This window comes from Anas platyrhynchos, chromosome 27, assembly GCF_047663525.1.
Source record: "Anas platyrhynchos isolate ZD024472 breed Pekin duck chromosome 27, IASCAAS_PekinDuck_T2T, whole genome shotgun sequence".
NCBI classification, from domain to species: domain Eukaryota; kingdom Metazoa; phylum Chordata; class Aves; order Anseriformes; family Anatidae; genus Anas; species Anas platyrhynchos.
The window spans coordinates 4,416,199-4,436,271 of NC_092613.1; the positions used below are offsets into that span (position 1 = coordinate 4,416,199).

General features: G+C 59.0%; 1 protein-coding gene across 3 annotated transcripts; it reads left to right on the plus strand.

Moving 5' to 3' along the window:
• Nucleotides 1-925: 925 nt before the first annotated feature.
• On the plus strand, nt 926-19,797 carry PPARD (peroxisome proliferator activated receptor delta). Of its 3 annotated transcripts, none has more exons than XM_027444933.3 (8): nt 926-1,032; nt 4,476-4,564; nt 13,941-14,174; nt 14,806-14,957; nt 15,629-15,767; nt 16,218-16,420; nt 16,747-17,200; nt 17,578-19,797. In XM_027444933.3, the coding sequence occupies exons 3-8, from the start codon at nt 14,039-14,041 to the stop codon at nt 17,823-17,825; spliced, it is 1,332 nt and encodes a 443-aa protein (XP_027300734.3). In that variant the 5' UTR covers nt 926-1,032; nt 4,476-4,564; nt 13,941-14,038; the 3' UTR covers nt 17,826-19,797. The 3 variants fall into 3 exon arrangements, with proteins under 3 accessions (XP_027300734.3, XP_027300735.3, XP_071884663.1); XM_027444934.3 differs by having other exon boundaries at nt 16,750-17,200; XM_072028562.1 differs by lacking the exon at nt 926-1,032 and adding an exon at nt 4,117-4,140.
• The last annotated feature ends 276 nt before the right edge of the window (nt 19,798-20,073 follow it).

Below are 20,073 nucleotides of genomic sequence, written 5' to 3' on the forward strand. Positions count from 1 at the left end.
GATGTGCCCGGGTCTGTCTCACCCTCCCAAAGCGGCCGACCCAGAGCTTGCCTGTGTCAGCAGCAGGGACACGTTGGCGGTGCATGCTCCAGTGCCTTGGATTAAGAAAAAAAAAACAGCAGAAGGGTCAAAAGGAGAGCTCACAGGGGTGTGGGGACACGGTGACTCTCTGCTGCTTCCCCCTGCCTGTCCCTGAGACCATCCCCACACCAGTGGGTGTGTGGGGGGGTCTCCTGTGGGAAACCTACAGCTGCCCGGGGTAACACGACCATGGGGGTGTTTGCAGTGGCCCAGCCCCCCTGCAGATGAAAGTTCAGCGGGTGACATTGGCAGCAGGGGGATGCTTCCGCCCTTAACATTTCTAGCATTTTATGGCTCTTTTACCAGGTCAGCAGCTCCGCCGACACCCCCCTTCCCACCACCCTCGTCCAGGGGTTGCACATTTGCAGGGATCTTTAATTACTGCGTTAACGAGGGACACTGTGAGCACCGTGCTGCCTCCCCAGCACCCACAGCGGGCACTGAGGCGGCACTGCACAACCACACCGCTCATCCCAGCTCATCCCTTGGGTGTCAGGGTGCAAAGCCTCATCCAAGCCCTCAGCTACAGCGTGCGGGCACACAGCCCCCCCTGCACAAAGCATGAAGCCGCTGTGACCCCAGGAGGAGCAGCAAGCAGCACACAGAGCGTGCTGAGCACAGCAGGAGGAGCCCCAAATCCCTCCCCCCCCCCCTACCCCCGCCGCCATTTTGCGCCTCCCCCCTCCTTCCCTTCCCCCGGGACTACAACTCCCATCAGCCCCCGCGCGCGCGCGCTGCCCGAACCCTTTTCCCGCCAGGGGGCGCGCAAGGCGAGGCGGGGCGGGCTTGGGCCGTTGCCATGGCAACGCGGCCCCGAGTAGCCGGCGGCGCTGATTGGCTGCGGGGCGCTGGGCCGGGCGGTGGCGTCAGGGCGGGCGCGGTGACGTGCGGGGGCGGGGGGGGGACGAGGGGGGGGGGCGCCGGCGGCGGAGCTGGGGCCGGCGGCGGGAGGTGAGAGCCGGGGGGGGGGGGCGTGAGGTGTGTGTGGGGGGGACATGGGGGAAATAGGGGGAAGTTGGGGGTTTAGGGGGACGTGGGGGTTTGGGGGGGGTGTGAGGGTGTGGGGGGGTTGGGGGGAAATGGGGGAAAATGGGGGGAAATGGGGGGGTTTGGGGGAAGAGGGGGTGAGGGGGGTGTGGGGGGGACGTGAGGGGTTTGGGGGGGGTCTGGGGGGTTTGGGGGTGTGAGGGGGATTTAGGGGGTTTAGGGGGTGTAGGGGATATAGGGGACAAGGGGGGTGTGGGGGGCGCAGGGGGGATGTAGGGGGTGGGGGGGGGTTGGGGGATGAGGGGGGGTTGGGGGGGATGTGAGGGTTTGGGGGAGGCCTGGGGGGGTTGGGGGGCATAAGGGGTGTGTGGGGGATATAGGGGGCAAGAGGGGTGTGGGGGCTGATAGGGGTAAGAGGGGCAAGGGGGTGTGGGGGGGTGATATTGGGGATGACGGGGGTGGGGGGGGCTCTGTGAGGGTGACAGGGCCCTGGGGGTCCTGGGGGGGGTAAGGATTGGGGGCAGCTGGGTGACATTGGGGTGCGGGGGGTGCTTGTCTGAAGGGAATTGGGGAAGAGCGAGGAGGGGATGTGGTCAGGACAGGGGACACGGGGGGGACGTGGTGATGGCAGGGTTGGGGGGCGAGGATGAGGCCGGGGGGGGGGCCTGTCCCCATGGGCAGGTGTTGAGGAGGAGAAGCTGGGGGCCGGGGGCTCTGTGCCGGGTGTTCCCCCCCCTTTAGGGGTCCCAGGGGGCTCGCGGGTGGCACCTCGGTGGTCACAGAGGGGGACAGAGCCGGGGGGCTGCTGGGGGGGGGGGCTGTGGGGTGCCCAGTTTGGGGCCAGCAGCGTGGCTTGGCTATTGGGTGGGGAACCAGCGATGCGACCCCATGCTCTGCTCCCCTTCCTGTGGCTGAGATCCTAAATAAAGGATTTTTGCTGAAAAAAAATTATAAAAATAAATGGCAGAGGAAGCGCAGGGGCAGCTGGTCCCCGGGGGATGCGGTGTCCGAGGGTCCCAGCTCCGCGCCGTGTCTGTGACAGGGTGGTGCTGGCTGGGCTGCCTCCAGCTCTTAATTAACCTAAAAAACACTCATTAAAAAAAAAAAAAAAAAGTCCTAGGTGAAAGGTAAAGCAGCGTGCAGAAGGAGGCGGCAGGACCTCAAAACAAGCCCTGATTGAATTTTGCCTCCCGCTTCCCTGCTTTGTTTTGCCCTTCCAACCTGTTGCATTTTTTCCTTCCTCGCTGGCCCCCTCGGAGCTGTTATTGCGGACGAGGATCCGGGGCTTGCTCCGAGCTGCTTCTCCGTCCCCTTTCCGTGTGCTCAGGAGGGTTTCTCGCCTCGCCACGCTTTCAGAAGCTCCTCAGCACCGACTCCACCTCAGCCCAGGTTTAAGTCTTTAAGTTTGTTTAGGAGCAGAGAGGCTCAGATGCGTGAAGGAGTCGGAGCGTGGAGCCCTGGGTGCTGGGGAGCCCCCCAGGCAGGGTTTGGGGCTTCGCTGGGAGCCCCCCGGGCAGGGATTTGGGTGTAGGAGCCCCCCATGCAGGGCCAGCGGCTTTGCTGGGAGCCCCTTGTGCAGAAATTGGGGCTTTGGAGCACCCTGGGCAGGATTTGGGGCTTTTCTGGAGCCCCCCAAGCAGGGCTGGGGACTTTGCAGGCGTCAGACACGCGGGGTCGGGGCAGCACGGCTGCGGTCACCCCCTTAAGTCAGCCCGCATCCCACTTCTGGGCTGTGATCCTCTCCTCCCTCCTCCTGGTCTCTTTTTTTTTGTGCCTTCCCTCGCTGCTTTCAGTGGGGAATCCCTTTCCCCATCCTCCCACGGGCACGCCCCAGCAGCTACCTGCGAGCAGGGCAAGGTGAGCCCGGGATTTACTCGGTTCTCAGCAGTGGGAACGAGCTCGGGGTGTGATCCCTGCCGTCCCGCTGCGTGATTCACGCGCTCGTTGACACCCTCAACTTTGCCACCGAGTCAGGGCCGGGTTTTTATTTTTTTATTGCTGGTGGAGGTGAAGGAAGCCTGCTGCTGCCGCACCAGCCGGGACGGGATGATTTTATGGCCTCTCCTCAGCAGGAAGGGGAACAAAAAGCCTTGGTTTGGGCGTTTGGGGAAAAACCCCTTCTGTTTTGGGAGGGGACCTGCACAGCCGTGGATTGGGGTTGGGGTGTGTGGTTTTATTGCCCCGAGCAGCAGGGGGCTGGGGGCTGGACCTCTGCTCCTGTGTGCGGCTCAGCCCCTTCCCTGCAGCACGGGGACAGTTGCTTCCTTCACGGGAGGCTGTTAGTTTGTATTTTTGGTGTTTATAGTCATTTATATTTTCCGTATTCATTCATATTTTCTGCAGTTATAGCTGTCAGGAAGGGAGATCCTGATGTGACCGATGCTTCGCTCCACGGGACAGGGCTTGTTTTTGGAGGGGACACTCGTGCCGTCCCCTGGAGGCGCCTGGGGCTGCTCGGCCACGTAGGAAACTCTCTTTGTACCCACCCAAGGAGCCTCTCCAGGAGCACAGGGCTTTGGGGGGCAGAGGATTTGCTTCCTTTCTTCCTGCCGTGCTGGGCAGATGAAGCTCCGGGTGCTCGCTGCACCTGGGGTGAGCGGCACGAGGTGGGATTTGGTGCCTGCAGAGGAATCACCACCTCGCCCCGTGGGTCTCCTTGCCCCACAGGAGGCAGCGATAGGGAACGGGGTGGGAGGAGCAGGGAGGGTACGTGGGTTCAAGTAGCATCATGTTCACAACATCTTTGTTTAATACGTTAGTCCAGTTAGTCTGCATAACTGTGTCTAAAAATAGAGCATATTTTCTGTAAGTCCTCCAGTTCAGCCTCGTAAGCCGTGGGTTTTTTTCCAGCCGTGGTCTCTTGCCGCTCTCCTGAAATTCGGGTGGAATTTGCAGCCTTATCAGCAAAACCAGGAGGGCCGAACTCCGTCAAATCCTTCGGTTTCTACAGCCCGAGAGAGGGAGAGGTTCAGTAAAACTGCAGGAACTTGCAGGCAGCCTCCTAAAGAGGGATTAAGCGAGCCGAGTAAACAAACCGCCTCGTGGCCACGCCAGCCTTTTCCAACTGGAGCCGTGCGTTAGCATCGACTTTGTGTGTGGTGGGGAAAAGCTGGGGAAATCTGCCCAGGTGGCAGCCACGAGGCCGAGGCAGCGTCCCCGTGTGGGTCTCCTGGCTCCTAAAACCCCAGGGCAGCTCCCGGGGGTCCCTGTAGGGATTTTGGGGGCTTTGCTCCCGCTGCCTCCCCGCAGCGCCGGGGACTCGCCCCAGCAGATGGTTGCAGCGCAAGGCGGAGTGGGGGGGGTGTTTAAATTTCAGAGCCGTCGCTGGATCTGTCCCAGTTCTCCCGGCGGCATAAATATCTGGCCTTCAGCGCAGCCGGGGAACTCGGTGTTGTGTTCTCTTGCAGATTGCCTCGCTGCTCAGCTCTCCGTGCTGACATGGTAACGGAACAGGGGCTTGCACCGGCGGGCGGACAGGGACAGCTGCTGCGGAGAGGTAACCCTTCCTTTCGCGTGCCTGCTCCTCCTAAATGCTCGCTCTGTTTGTGTTTTAAAAAAATTCGGGGTAAGGAAGAGCCCGCGGAGAGTGACCTGCTTTCAGCAAGTTTCAGTTTTGGCCGTGAGCTTAAACTTTCTGAAGGTTCTTTGAAAATCTGAATTCTGAGACTTGTTCCCGCTCGGTTTCTGAACGGGATCTGTGTGGGTTTTGTTTAGGGCTCTGCTCTAAGTATTGTGGTCTGATCCCGTTCCTCTCAGCCGGCTGCTGCCATCAAAGTATAACAATTTAAAATGTGATTAGTTGGCTGCGTTTACAACCCAAATTGCTGCTTCGAGAGCGGGGAGGTCATGTGAGACGAGAGGCTGTGCTTAGGTAAATGTTCACCTACTTATCAGGACACGCGATCTGACACCGACGCCGATAACATCGCTCCCTCCGGAACAGCCCTGCCAGCCAAAACGCCGCGGCGTGCTGCAGAGCTGAAATAGTTTTGGAGGACGTGGCCCCGGGGGCTCAGCTCCTGCCCGTGGGGATGCTGACGTTCCTCGGGGTGCTCGCCCCGTGCCCAAACACCGCGCCTGGCTTCTAAATCCCCGCCGAGGGGTGGGTTTATTTTCTCCACGAGACACATCGAAGGTATTTAGCTGGACGGAGACGTGGTCTTTTATATAAGCATCTCCTCGAGTTTGTGTTCTGGCAGTCGGGACAGGGACTTCTGAGGAACCCCAGTGCGTGGGGAGGGTTTTGTAACGAGCCACACGACGCTGAGCGGGCGGGGAGGCATTGTTGTGCAGAGCTGCTTGCTGATCTTAATGGGCTCTTTCTCTCTAGAGCCTTGCCTGCTGACAAATCCGCATTTCCGTACAGAACATCGTGTCTCTGGGGGGAATGATTTATCTGCAGCTCTTGAATTACAAACTGGAAATCTGCAAATGGTCTTGGAGATGGAGGGGCTGGCGTGAGAGGAGGCTCACAGACCCCTCGGGGGGGACCCGCAAACGCTTTTGAATTGAGCACGATGATGTCCCGGTGCTTATGGCTGAGGGCTTCTTTGCTGCCAGATCCCAGCCTGGCTGCCCTGCCCGTGGAGTTTTGGAGCTGTTGGTTTATTTGCGGTTTGTGCTGCCTCCCGTGCTGTTAGCCCCGGTCTGTCAGGCTGTGGAGCTGCTTTTATACAGGGCGTTGTGGAGCTGTCTCTGCTTTTCTAGAGGTGTCACTCCTCAGAGACGTACTACGTGTCTCTGGTGCGATGATTTCTGCGACTGTGGGAAAGTCTAGACAAGCAGAAGTGATTTCCGTAGTGAGCATGAATGGGATTATTCTGTAGAAGAGCTATTTTCCCTTTTTTTTTAAATCTTACACTCCGAAATACACTTGCGTTGGCAGAGTGCCTCGGAAATTTCTTTCTCAAAGCAGGGTTTCGAGTGTAGCCATTGATGGCAGTGTGAACCTTTTGGTCAAGGAGATTGTGAAACAGCTTCCCCAAAATGAACGATTTTTGGATGTTCGCTGAGCCCTGCGTGACTGCAAGGCTTCAGAACAGAACTGACTCGAGACAGGTCTTAGTTTCGGGATGACTTCTTGAAATTTTCTAACATTCAGTGCTGCAATCACAGCGTCTGAAAAACGTCTGGGTCCTCCAAGACTTAGCTGAGAGCTTGTGAACGTGGGGCCCTTTGGGTCAGGTGTGTGTTGGGGTGCTGCAGATCCCCCAAAAAGGTCCTGCCTTGAAGCGTGGGCTTTGAGGCCGGGGTTTTTAGGAAATCCTGGCTGAGAAGAGGTGTCAGGGTGAAAGCCCGAGCCAGAAATGTTAACGTTTCTCGTGGTGCTGGGTCATGCCAGAGCACGCCTTTGAGGCTTGCGGGTAGCATCAGGCAGATAATGCTCATGCTAACCAGAAGCTGTGCCCTCCTGAAGTGTTTTTTGGTTTGCCCCAGTCTGGGAACTGGAACCGTGTATCCAAAACACAGAGTGTGCGAGTTCAAACCCCGAGCAGAGATGTGGCGTGGGACAGGGAATGGTGCTGGTGGTGCAAAAGGGCAGGTGAGCTCCTGCCTGAGCTGATAGGGATTTTTGTTTTTATTTTTTTGATAATCTGTTAAGACAAACTTTGCTGTGAAACATGCAGCTGCTAGTGAAAGTCTGGTTAGGAAAGGTTTTGTCGTGCTGAAGAAGGGACGGGTGAGAGGGCTTCAAAATAACCTGGGTTTGCTGCGGTCACCTCAGTGATGGAAACCTAAGCTTAACTCCCTATCCTGTCTGCTTTTTTAATAACTTTCTTTAAGTCCAAATATCATCTTAATGCAAATCTGAAATATTTCTGAAGGTACCCAAATCTGCTTTCTACCTCTACGTTAATTATATGGATGCTACCAGAGCTGGTGGACTGTGGAAACACTTCTCCTCCTGCGGACCTGCGATGGTGCCTAGGATGTGAGGGTGTTAGGAGAGGTGCTGATGCCCTGCTCCAGCGTTTGGTTTTCTAGGGGCTGAGGCAGGAATCCAGAGGGACAGGAGCACACCGAGCTCCTCTCCTTGGCGGGGCTGTCCTGCCAGGACCGCGTTCAGTCCCTGAAAACTCCGGGAAACCTCCGTTGCTCCGGCCGGCTCTCGCTGTGTGAACGTGGCCAAAAATAGTAAGGAAACACAGTTCTCCTCCAAATTCCTGAGAGGGTGTTGAACTAGTTTGTTACACAAAGTTATTTTAATGCTCTCTGGAGTTGTCCGTGAGGAGACAGAAGCAAGCTCAGATTTAGTCTTTTCCTGCTCCGCGTTCAAAGGAGAGGTGAAGCGAAGATTTGTTCTGTTCCAGCGCGTGTTCCCAGACCCTGCTGAATCATCTGAACTCGTGCCTGGGCATAATCGCTCACTGTCAGCTGCGTCCTGGGATCAGAGCTGAATGCCTGGTGCCTGGGATGTTTTTGCTAAGGTCTACAAAACACGTAGCGCATATCTGGGAGCCCGAGTGTAAGCAGAACAAACTTACAGCCCAGTAGATTTAGCCCAGGGGATCTTAGTGGCTGCAAAGAGGAGAAGGTTTGGTAACGTTTTTGAGGTTTGGTAATGTTTTTCGGGGTGATTCCTGGATTTGGGAGCTCTGGCCACCTGGCACTGGGGCTTGCTGGCCTCTTGGGTATTTGGCTCCTGCTGACGGGCTGCCTGCGCGTGCCTGTGATTCAGGGCAGTGGACGCCCTGACCTGTTGCCGCGTTTTTGCTGTTCCCCCGTCTCCTTTCCAGGGATCTGATTGCCCCAGGGGTGACACTCGCCGGTGACCTGGTGACATTGGGGCTTTGGGAAGCACCACACCAGGCTCGGGTGCGAGGTGCTGCCACGAGTCTGGCGCTCCGACTCCAGGGCTAGCAGTGGCACCGCGCTGCGCTTGCTGCTTTCCTGGTTTTCCCTTTAAACGTTGCTCGGAGCCCGTGCCCGCTGTTTGCCTTGGGAAGCCGTGTTGCTGTTCCCTCCCTGTCAGCCCTGTTCTATAATTACTGATGTTCCTGAAACCAGATCCTCCCACGTGGCCTGCTCCGCTTCGGGGGGACGAGGGCTCTGTAAGCAAACCCAGCGCCCTGCAGCGACACGCGGGGGGCTCGGGGGTTCAGAGAGCCCTAGCTTCCAGCACATTGATGGGTTTCAAGCTGCCAAACTTCTCTCCTTTTGGGATGGAGAAGGGGAATGCTTCCCAGGTGGCTTCTCTGTACTTCCAGGGAGGAAGCAGGGATGTGGAAGGCAGCACCTGCCTGCTGGGCGATGTTTTGTGCTGGGCACTGGCTCCGTATGGAGAAGGAAACAGGGCCATGGGGTCGGGGTCTCTTGCTGGCACCAAATCCTCTGAGCGACCTCGTGTCTCCCCCAGCAGCGCTTGAAGGCCACGTGCCGAGCTCAAAGCTGTCCCCAAAGCATCGTCCTCGCGGGGGGACAGCCCCAGGCAGGAGGGCAGCGCATCGCCCAGCATCACAGGACAGCTCAGGCCACCTCCGCTGTGCCCTGGCGGGAGTGGGGACGATCCTCTCTCATTACTGGACTTAACGAACGTCTCAAATGGCACCACGTCTGCGCAGTTTCCAGTGCCGAGCAGCCCCAGCGGTGTCACCTTTCGGGTACCTGCTTGTTTCCTGGCTGCTGTCCCCGTCCCAACCAGCCGGACACGCGCCCCCCCTGCCTCTGCCTGCTCCGGGCTGTCCTGAGCTGACAGCAAAACGCAGACATCGCTTGGCAGATGCCAGCCCCAGCCTCGCCAGTTTGTTTGCTGGAAGCACTCCTGGAAACGCTTCATATGGGAATGTGCAGAGGGAGAAGAGGGTCACGAGCAGCGCGGGGTGGTGCTGAGCCTTGCGAGCGTGACTGGGAACAGGTGTCCAAATCCCTCACACGGGAATAAACAATGACGCTTGGCACCGATGTCCAAAACATGCCGTCTCTGTGAGCTAATGCAGCGAGGAAAGGAGCAGGAAGGAAGCGCTGCAGGACCCTGTTAGCATTATTTTGGGTGATGGAGGAAATAGAGGGACGGGGGGCGGCAGGAGCTGCTGGAGGTCGTGGAGCACAACTTCGGGTAAGAGCCCCAGACTGCTTGGCTCTTCGCTGCCCACCCTCCTCTTGCCCCTTTTGTGAAAGATTTGTGGATCCCGGCTTGTCCAAGGCTGAGGAGAGCCAGGTGTGGAGGGGTGAGCCCCGCAGGAGCATTAAACCTCTACCAAGGAAGCCCAGCACCGGTGAGAAAGCGGGAAGTTCCCTTCAGATCAAAACATGATCTAGTTCTTCAGGACGATTGCGGCGCAAAAAGAGAAGGATCCAGCGAGTTTCATAACTCTTTGACTTTTTTTTTTCTCTCAGTGGCCAGGAAGTGGATGAGTTCAAACACGCAGGCGATGTGTGATTCATGTTGGCAGGCCTGGCCGCTCGAGGCAAGCGAGGGAATCTCCTGCGCTGCTCCGTCGCGTGTTCCTGAGTAATTAACAGCACGGCTAATAGCAGCCCGGGCAGCACCCTGCTGCCGCCTCGGCTGGGCTGGCGTTGGTGAAAAGCAGACAGCCTGCAGGGAGGACAAGGAGCTGGGCATCTGCAGGGTTGGAGCAGATGCTTTAATTTCTCTCAGGCCCCGAATATCAGCACTGGCCAGGGCTGGGTGCCTTGGTGCGGGGGGAAGCGCTCCTCCTCGCCAGCTCCAGTAGTTTACTTCTGCACGGAGCTGCCTCTTGGCTAAGGCTTCTGAGGAAATGCTGGGAGAGTGAGCGCTGCCGAGACCTCGTTAGCTAATGAGGAGGTGTGTTTGGGCTTTCAGGAACAAAAACAAAACACGTTTTCAGTGTTTGTCTCTGTGGACTTTTTGCACTTGGTTACCTTTCCTGTGTTGCAGCATCTGCTGAGCTCTTATACGGCTTTTATTAGGAGTAGCTGACGTGCAGGAGGAGGAACAGAAACTGGTCCTCGATCAGCAGATACCCGATGCGGTGACACAACCCGAGGGATGTCTGCAAATAATGGCCAATGAGCAACCACCACATTTTTGTTGGAATCAGCTCCGTTTTTTGGTACATTTGATGTGTGCGCCGTGTCACACAAAATCCTGCTGTCTGGTGCCAAATTCACAGCCAACAGAATCCTTCCGAGGGGTTCGCTTCTGTTGACTGTGAATTTGTCTAACGTTTTCATCCAGATGAACAAAAACACAAGCCAGAAGTGCTCCCATGGTAAATTGGTCTCCTTTCGTGGCTCCTGGTGACCTCCCGTAGGGAAACGTGAGCAGCTTTGAATGGATCAACCTTGTGACCTGTCCCTTGGGAGACTGGGATGTTTTTTGGCGCCTTGCTTTGCCTGGAAACTTCCATCTTCCAGGGAGGAGTCTCGTCTGGCGACACTGCAACAGGGACGTGTCGGGGAGCTGCCTCCATCCCCGTCGGTATGGAAATATTAGGAACAAATGTGCCTTCCCCTGGAGGGGAACGGGGCAGGAGTCCTCTCCACCCCAGCCAGCGTGTCGAAATGACTTCTTTGAAACTACACCTGCTTTAAAGATGACGTCCTTCTAATTATGAGCACTTCCTCGCTCCCTCGGTGGCTGCCAGCACCTTGGTGTCCGTGTCGCCACGCACGTCCCCTCCTTGTGCTGATTTGCTCCACGGGCAGCCTTGTGAGGGTGGTCGCATCGCCCCAGCAGCCCTCCCGTGCACCAGCCGGGGGGCAGTGGACGCTTCTTGGCTCGTGTGGCAGCTTCTGCTGTCTCTGAACGTAGCTCTGAGGCTTAAATGCCAGCTCGCTGCCAGGAGCTGCCTGGCCAAAAGCATGCAAGCACCCAGCGCCGAGGAAGACGTGGGTCCTGCTCAGCTCTGGAGAAGCGCTGCCTTCAGGCTCCGGGTCCATGCTGCGCTCAAGGCTGGAGATTTGTCTCCTCTCAACTCTGCAAGCCCTGGCGTGCCAGTTTTTATTTTTTAAAGCTGTTTCCCCCTTGTCTGTGCGCCACGCTTCTTCCACGTCTTCCTGCCGTGTCATTCCGCCTGGCAGAGGGCTCAGCTCCTGCTTCTGGTAAAGAAAAACTTGGTGCCAGCGCTGTTTGCGGCGTGGGAGCTGCGAGGGGGACACCCAGCAGCATCTGTCCGAGTGAGGAGCCTTCGTGCGCAGCAACCAGCCCAACGTCCCCGGCTGCCAAAGCTTTGAATGGGGCAGAGCAAGTCACGAGATGCTCGCCCTCTTGCTCGTTCCCATCCTGTGGGAAGAGGAAAGGAAACAGCTTTGCCTGATTTTCTGGAGATGCTTAGGAAGGAATTCGCAGTGCCTGTCCTCCTTTCCATCCTGGCTTTCCATCGCTGCTCCGTGACAGCTGCGGGGTGGAAAAAGGGGGTGGCTGTGCCGGGCAGGGATCTCTGCCCTGCTCCTGCTCCTGTGCTGTGATGGAGAGGGAGGCAGCTTCAGCCCAGGGAAGGAAAAGCCATTGTTGGGGCTGGTGGGAGGGAATCTCCCCGGTGTCTGGGGCTGAATAAAGCGTCCCCGAGGCTGGCACAGTCATTCACTTTGTGTGTGCCACAAGCATCCAGCACTAAAAGGAATCAAACAAGCTTTTTTTGCTAATTTTGATCAAGCCAGCGCTGGTTTGTTCTTTATACCAAACTCAGCGATCCAGCTGAAGGGAACCAAAGGCTCAGCGGTCTCTGCGTGGAGCCAGGTTTGGCCACTGCCCCGTCCCGCAGGGGTCTGGGGTCCGCACGTCCCCTGCAGCCACGCGGAGGCCTGGCCCCTGCCTGCCTTTCATCTGCTGGAGGCAGGGGGTGCCGCCGGCCGGGTGGAATTAATCCCTCTCCCCCCCTCCTCTGCCTCTATCTCCGTTGTTTGGAAAACAGGGGAACGGCTCCGGGAAAGGCAGGTGTGCAAACAGCTCCCGCAGCTCCCCTCCGCCCAGGCCCCTCCACTCTTGGCCTGCCAGAAGATATTAAAACAATAAATTCAGAGCTTTCTGCCGAGAGCTTTTCTCCCTCTGGCTGTCCAGCCGCTCTCAAAGGCTGGAACCTGAATCCTTGCCCTTCCCCTAGCACCCTCGCCCACACAGGGCACCGTCCTTTGGGGTTGCTTTGGTGGTTTTTGGGGTTCGAGCTCTCTGCCAGGGCACGAGGCTCTGCCTGGACCCTGTGTGCCAGGGACACAGCTGGAAAACTGAGCCCCTGGGGGCTGATGAGATGAAGCAGAGACTACATCCTCAAAGGGTTTAAGTGCTTGCCTCTCCTGATGGATGCCAGAGCCACGGAGAGCTAACGACAAGCCCAGGAAGGCGCTGGCTGCGCTTTCCACTGGAGGCCAGCTCCTCCTGCCACAGCCTTCCCCCGCTTGCTGCTGTTCCGGGCAAAAGCATTTTCCCTGATGTCTGTGCGTTCGTTTATATATAGCCTTTAATGAGGTCCAGCTCGTTACCCTCCACCCCTGACGACGAGGTTTTCCTGCCTGGATGCCCTGCCCCGCGTGTGAGCGGCGGCCAAGGGTAACAGAGCCGTGAATGGGGCCTCAGTGCTGCCCGGGAGGCGCGGGCGGGGAGTGCTGAGCCCCCTGCCCCTGTCCCAGTTCCTCAAAACAGAGGAGCCATGGCTCCAAATTCACAGCGAGGTGTCCCCGGGCTGTGATCCAGCAGCAGCTCCTTGGGGTCCCCGTGCTGTCGTGTCGATGTCCAGCCTCCCCTTCGGGGGTTCGTTCTCCCCTTGGCACCAAGCTGCTGGCCTGGGGAGCTCCGACCTTGCCGGGTGCTGACGGCTTCCCCAGGTGGGCTGAGGAGCTGGATGCAGCCCGGCTGCAGAGCTCTGGGCACAAGGGGCTGCTGTGGGAGAGGAACCGAGCTCGGGGAGCTGTGGGTCGCTGCTGTCCTCCTGCAATGAGCCCTGTGCCACGGGGTGTGGGGCACAGACACGCGGGGTGCCCTCGTGGAAGAACCCTGCAAGTGGTTTACACAGGGAGCAAGCACAAGGATGCTCCAAAAGCTGAACTCGTGTCTGTTAATCGAGGCTCTGTGGAAACAGAGCAATGGATCCTGAGCTTTCCAATAACTCCTTGAAGGAAATGACTGCGGCTCTGCAGCACCCCAGCTGGAGGTGCTCAGGGCTGGAGGCGCTGCGGCACGGGGCGAGAGCCGGCTGGGCTCGGGGCGCTGGGAACAGCCCGGCCTCGGCCACGGCACATCGCTTGGCGCTGGATGAGCACAAACAAGGAGAGGAAGCGTGGGGGAAAGGGGCCCGTGGCCACCCTCCCACAGGAAGCCCCGGGTTGGGACGGGGCCGGGCCGTGCAGCCGGCGCGGTCGCGCTGCGGCGCTCGGCAGCGTGCGGCGGGGCAGCGGCATGTTCAGGCTCTTGGCAGAGGAGCCGGGGCTGGTTACAACACGATGAGTGAAAACAAACACCAGCACTGCGACGGGAAGGAACGGGAGGGCAGGGGCCGGCAGGAAGCCATCAGTCTCACGGGCGGCTGGCGTGGGTCTGGGGCTTTTTTTTTTTTCCTGCCCCCAGCAGCCGCCGTCCTCGCCCCGTCATCAGGCTGAGCCCCACATTGTGTGGCTGGGGATGGAGCCTGAAGGTTGAAGATGAAGGATCCCGATCTTTCTGCTAGCGTTGGCTCTGCCAAACCTCAGCCTTGGCTGCCATCGGGACTGCCCAGGGCACGGGTGGCTTTGGGGGATGTCTCCACTGCGGGACCTGCAGGGCAGGGAGCAGCAGCCCCAGGTCCCTGGTGTCTGTATCCCAGGATCTGCTGGGCTTCGAACACGATCCCAGCAAGATTTTGCTTCCCTGAGCGTTAGCAGCAGAGAAAAGCCCCGGGGGCTGCTTGTCTGCCTGGGTAAGACAGAGCAGAGCAGGGCTCCTGCGCCTGACGCCGTGCCTCTCCCCCTGTCCGCAGGCTAGCGCAACAGCCTGGTAGGGTCCATCTCGGCTAGACACGGATGATGCCAGAGCTATGACAGGGATTGCAGCCTTGGCACTGAGGGGTGATCGATTATGGAACAACCACAGGAGGAAGTACCTGAGGTCAGGGAAGAGGAGGAGGAAGAGGAAGAGGCAGTGATGGTGGCCAGCGGAGCCTCAGACCCAAGTGCAGGACCAGACAGCTCGCTGCCTTCGAGCAGCTACACAGGTGAGTGGAGCCCCGGGGGGGACCCAGGCTGCAGCCACGTCCTCCAGACAGCGTGCTCAAGGCAAAGGGCACCGGGTCTGCATGGGAACGGGGCTTGGCTTGGTTTAATTTCCTTCATTTGTGAAATAATTCACGGAGAACCAAGTTACGGAGAAGTATTTCTTTCTCTGCGGTCACCGCACAGCCACTGGCAGCAGGCTGGGAGGTGGCAGCAAGGGCAGGAGGGGAAGGTTGTGCCCCGGAGGGTGCGTGGGGGAGAGGGGAGGGCTCCCGGGGTGCCTGAGAACCTTCCCTGGAAATCCTGGGTGCAAACCGCTCGTAGGAGCCGGGAGAGAAGTGTTGTTGTTCCTGTGCCAGCCCCGTGCCAGCTGCCTGGCAAATCTGCTGGTAGGGTTTCGCTGCCTGAACATGAATGCCAGAGGGAGAAATCAGAGCTGATGGGGAGGCTCTGAGCTGCTGGGAACGCTTGGCTCTGTACAGGGCATCAGCCTGTGGCCAGTGCCTGATCTCAGAGGTTAACTGCCCGAGTGACAGCCTGGGAAGCTCTGGAAGTCCCTCCAGCCACGGGGTTAGATGCGACGCTGTGCTTGTGGTGACCACACAACAGGATGCCTCCCTCGTGTGTTTGCAGACCTTTCACAGAGCTCCTCTCCCTCCCTGTCGGACCAACTGCAGATGGGCTGCGAGGAGGTGGCCTCGGGGGCGCTGAACGTGGAGTGCAGGGTCTGCGGGGACAAAGCCTCGGGCTTCCACTACGGCGTGCACGCCTGCGAGGGCTGCAAGGTGCGTCCCCCCTGCAGGGGCTGTGTTCGGCAACAGCAAGCAGAGCTGAGAGCCCGGGGAGCGAGCTGGCTCTTTGGGCAAGCAGGACCACAGCAAAGCAGGGATGCAGGATGAAATAACTAAAAAAACACACTTGCAACCTGCCCGGAGAGCCTACAGGCAGGCACAACCTGAAGGAGGCAGCTGAGATGTGTGTGACCCAAACCCCTCTGTGTCGCACTTTACTTTGTAAGGCAAAGCCTCCTGCCCGCCTGGGGACTCTGGCTTTGCTTTTCAAGATGCTGGCTGTGCTGCAGAGCAGCAGCGTGCTTGTCCCCTGGGACCGCTGGCCGCAGCTTGGCTGCGCCTCCGAAATTCCTTCCCCCCCCCAGCAGATGCCAGCGGGGCTGGGTTAGCGGCCAGGCCCTGCCAGGCATTCCCACAGCCCGCTCCTCCATCCCTCCCTGCTGGCTGCCCGCAGTATCACACACCCAGCTCCCTTCTCCCACCTCTCCTCGTGGCCTTGAGGCTCTGCTCGTGTTGAAAATACCCCGTGGAGGGTGAGGGGGCTGAGCCTCTGTGAGATTGCTGGGGATCAGAAATGAGCCCGGTCCCAAAATACGGGTGCTAACGCTGCTGTTCCCTTGTCCCCCCTGCTCCATGTCCCCTCTCCGTGTGCTGCCTGCTCGCAGGGCTTCTTCCGCCGGACAATCCGCATGAAGCTGGAGTACGAGAAGTGTGAGCGGAGCTGCAAGATTCAGAAGAAGAACAGGAACAAGTGCCAGTACTGCCGCTTCCAGAAGTGCCTCTCGCTGGGCATGTCACATAACGGTGAGTGCCACCCTTGTCCCCTGGGGTGCCGTGGGGCCGTCTGCCCCGTGAGCGGAGCCCCCTCCTGGGAATTCACACGGGGAGGCCAGATGGAGCTCGCTTTATCCTGTGGCTCTTTTTTTGCCAAGGAATCATCTTCTTTGAAGCCCAAAGCTTCTGGTCTTTGTCACTTCCATCCATTCCTTCCCTACGAGCAGGGGCTCTTTGTTCCTGCCGTGCAGGCGGGCTGGTGGCACGGGGCTCTTCCCTCCAGGTTGGCCCGGCAGGCGCTGTGCACACAGGTTGCTTTCCTGTGCTGGGATCTTTAAACCTGAGGCGTCACCATCCCGTTCCTGGCCAAACCAAAGTGTTTATGTGGGAAGAAGAAGCGAGGCTTGCGAGAGAACCCAGACGAGCAGAGATGGGAGCTGTGGGGCTGTGCTGGGGGGCTCACAGTTTTGCTCCTCGCAGCGATCCGCTTCGGCCGCATGCCGGAGGCAGAGAAGAGGAAGCTGGTGGCGGGGCTGACGGCGAGCGAGATCAGCTGCCAGAACCCACAGGTGGCCGACCTGAAAGCTTTCTCCAAGCACATCTACAACGCCTACCTGAAAAACTTCAACATGACCAAAAAGAAGGCGAGAGGTATCTTGACCGGGAAGGCCAGCAGCACCCCAGTAAGTTCCCTCCCGGGGCAAACGGGGCTGGCTGCAGCCGGCGCAGGGGGGCTCTTTGGGTGAGGACGTGCACCTCACTCCTGCTGTCGCTATTGCACGTGCACCACTTCCCAGCTGCAGCTCCGTGGGCTCCACACGCCCTGCGCTCGCTGCTTTGCACACTCGTGGGTGTGTGTGTGTGTGTGTGGGTGTGGGTGCTGTTTGCCTGGGCCCCTCAGCCCCGGCAGGAGAGAAGAGCAAAGGGACAGGCAGATGCAGGTGTCCTGGGTAGGGCTCGGAGCTCGAGTCCCTGTGGCGGGTTCCTGACCTCTTGCTTCTCTTTCAAGCAGCCTTTTGTGATCCATGACATGGACACCTTGTGGCAAGCAGAGAAGGGGCTGGTGTGGAAGCAGCTGGTGAATGGGATTCCCCCCTACAAGGAGATCGGGGTGCACGTCTTCTACCGCTGCCAGTGCACCACGGTGGAGACCGTGCGGGAGCTCACCGAGTTCGCCAAGAGCATCCCCAGCTTCGTCGGCCTCTACTTGAACGACCAAGTGACTTTGCTGAAGTACGGGGTGCACGAGGCCATCTTCGCCATGCTGGCCTCTATCATGAACAAGGACGGGCTGCTGGTGGCCAACGGGAACGGCTTTGTGACCCGCGAGTTCCTGCGCAGCCTGCGCAAGCCCTTCAACGAGATCATGGAGCCCAAATTTGAGTTTGCTGTGAAGTTCAACGCGCTGGAGCTGGATGACAGCGACCTGTCTCTGTTTGTGGCTGCCATTATCCTGTGTGGAGGTGAGCGGGTGCTCTCGGCCCTGCGGGGGTCAGGAGGAGCCCTTGAGGGGGCTGGGGAGGGCTGGGTTTCAGCTTCAGCAGGGGTTTTGCTGGCTGAGATCAGCCAGGGATGTCCTAGGGGAGCAGGAGAAGAGCTGAATAGTTCTGACATCAGAGATTCTCCACGGCAGTGATGCCAGGCACACTGGGACCTGGCGTCATCCCTTTCTCACAGGCTGCTGTGGGACACGTGCTCCGAGGGCACGCGTTTTTCCCCTTGTCCCATTGACCAGGCTGGAGTCCCCGTGGGTGGGTTTCCCATCTCCACACCTCCAGGAGCATCCTGTGCTTCGGAGGACCACCCCGTAACGCCCCGCTGCCGTGCTTCTTCCCCGCAGACCGTCCTGGCCTGATGAACGTGAAGCAGGTGGAGGAGATCCAGGACAACATCCTGCGGGCGCTGGAGTTCCACCTGCAGTCCAACCACCCCGATGCTCAGTACCTTTTCCCCAAGCTGCTGCAGAAGATGGCCGACCTGCGGCAGCTGGTGACGGAGCACGCCCAGCTGGTGCAGAAGATCAAGAAGACGGAGACCGAGACCTCCCTGCACCCTCTCCTTCAGGAGATCTACAAGGACATGTACTAAGGACCTGTTATTTATGAGAATGAAGCCATTGGATTCCCGGCGGGACTCTTTGTACAAACACAAAGAAAACCTTTCCCCGTGGTGTCTTCCGTTCCTTCTACTGGAAACTCTTTTTCTACACGACCCCACCGTACGGTACACAGGGCAGGACGCCGAAAGATTTTGCAGCCGCCACCTGGCCGGCCGGGGCTTCCTTTAACACACACTAACAAATTCAGAGGCAAACCCTAAGCCACCGTTTCCGTTACTACAGCCCTGCTCCTCAGCTGCTCCCCGGGGCCCTGCAGTGGCCGGGCGTGGGCAGCGGGGTTCCTGCGGCAGCCTGGGGGCAGCGGGGCTGCTCTGGTTGTCCAGAGGTCACCGAGCAGGGCCAGCAGCAGCACTTAGAGCGTGTCTCGGTTGTCTTTTTTTTTTTTGTATTGCACTCCGAAGATGTGGTCCTGAGCCGTGAAGTCTAGGGCAGTGTCACAAAAAGGAAGTTTCTCTCTTTTCCCAAAGAAAAAAAAAAAAACAAGAGTATTTGAAGACGGGTACAGCTGTCCTCACACACACCCGCAGCTGCAGCGCCCTCACTGTGCCCCCAATGCCCCCGCTCCGGAGGAACCTGCCCCTCAGCAGCTCCATGTGAGGAGGGAGGGATGTGGAGAAGGGAGGGAAGGGTTTGACTCACAAAAATCCACCTGTGGAGCAGAGGCCAAGGTCTCTTTGCTTTCCCAGGCTGTTCTGCACAGACCGAAGCTCCAAAAACGTCTGCATGGGGCCAGGGCCAGGTCTGGGGCTGTGCAAGGTTGGGAGGAGGCAGCGGGGCTCGTGCCTTGTCCTGCAGCTCCCTTCCCAAGGTGGGGCCGTGGGGCAGAGGCGCTGAGCTCCCTGCGAACACCAGAGCGAGCAAAGCCTCCGGCAGCACCAGCACCAGGAAAGTCACGGCCAGCCCGCAGAGCCCGGCACTGCGAGGGGACATCAACTGGGACAGGGGAAGGGAACACGGGGCAGGAGGGTGCCACAAAGGGCTCGGATCTGATGATCCCACTCTGTCCAGGCTGTGGGACCAGCCTGGAAGGCTTCAAATTGGGGAACAGCAGCGTTAGGGAGAGCAGGAGCTGGCTGCAGCCCAGCCTGGTGTTGTTGCTGCCCGACTGCGTGGCCTTCAGCCCCTCTTAATGGCCGTGCCTCAGTTTCCCCTGCTGGGGAAGGGAGCCACACTGTCACCTGCCCTCTGCTCCGAGGGGAAATAAGAGGATTTAACAAGTGCCCTGGTTGCAAGGAGCCTTGCAGCTGTGACCCCCGGTCTAAATGCCTCAAAGTATTCCTCAAAGGCGAGGGAGAGGGCGGCTGCTCGCAGGGCGCTGTGCCGGGGAAGTTCCCCTGAGCGAGGAGGGGGCAGCTTCAGGCTCCGTGCCCTGCCCAAGCCCCGAGCAGCTCCGGGGCTTCACCTCGCATCCCCAGCAGCCTTATTCAAACACCGATAATCCCACGGGGGGGCATGGGAGCGGATTAATGGGTTTTGTGTTCCTCCTCTTCAGGGTAGTGGCTTTCCCTGGTGCAATAATCCCTTTGGAGAGCCGCAGGGCTGGCAGCTCCCAAACCCCTGCCGCTGCCCTCGGGCTCCTCACCGTGCCTCGGTTTCCCTGCCCGCAGCCCGCCCGGCCCCTTCCCGTGGCCCTACCTCGCGGGGAAGTTAGGAATTACCTTTCTAAAGCACTTTGAAGTCCTCTGGGGAAGGCACTGCAGACGCACGCTGCACCCAGCCCGGGGGATTTGGCCCCAAAGCCCCCCCAGTGGCACCCGGGGCTCGCGTGCCCGTTACCTGGGGAGCTTTTTCCTCTTCCCCCCCCTCCCCGGCAGCGTAACAACCCTCAAACTGAAATGTATATTTTTGCTAGAAGTACAAGCCTCCAAGTGTTTTTAATAATATAAATAGTGCCCATGAACTGACTTGACTTTAAATAAATCGCAACTAAATATTTAAGAACCTCTGAGCATCCGGCCCTTCTTTGCGGGATCCCTCTTGAGCCCTGGGGGGGGGTTTCTAACCCAGGGGCTGGGGGTTGCTGGCACTGTCCCCTGCACCCCATTCCCCTCCGCCAGCCCCTTGGGGGCCCCAAATCGAGGGGTGCGGGTGGGAGCCAGGCTCTGTTTGGGGTCCCCGTGCGGACAGGACCCCCCCAGCCCCCTGACAGCACTAGGAGCAGCAGGGCAGGGGTTAAGCTGATTAAGGTGAGGGTTGCTCAGGTGGGAAGGGGTGTGC

Bases quoted from the DNA above. Each gene is read 5' to 3' on its own strand.
- PPARD (XM_027444933.3), top strand. From the start codon at position 14,039: ATGGAACAACCACAGGAGGAAGTACCTGAGGTCAGGGAAGAGGAGGAG. The intron at 14,958-15,628 runs GTGCGTCCCCCC...GCCTGCTCGCAG, and splicing joins ACGCCTGCGAGGGCTGCAAG to GGCTTCTTCCGCCGGACAAT. The intron at 15,768-16,217 runs GTGAGTGCCACC...TGCTCCTCGCAG, and splicing joins GCTGGGCATGTCACATAACG to CGATCCGCTTCGGCCGCATG.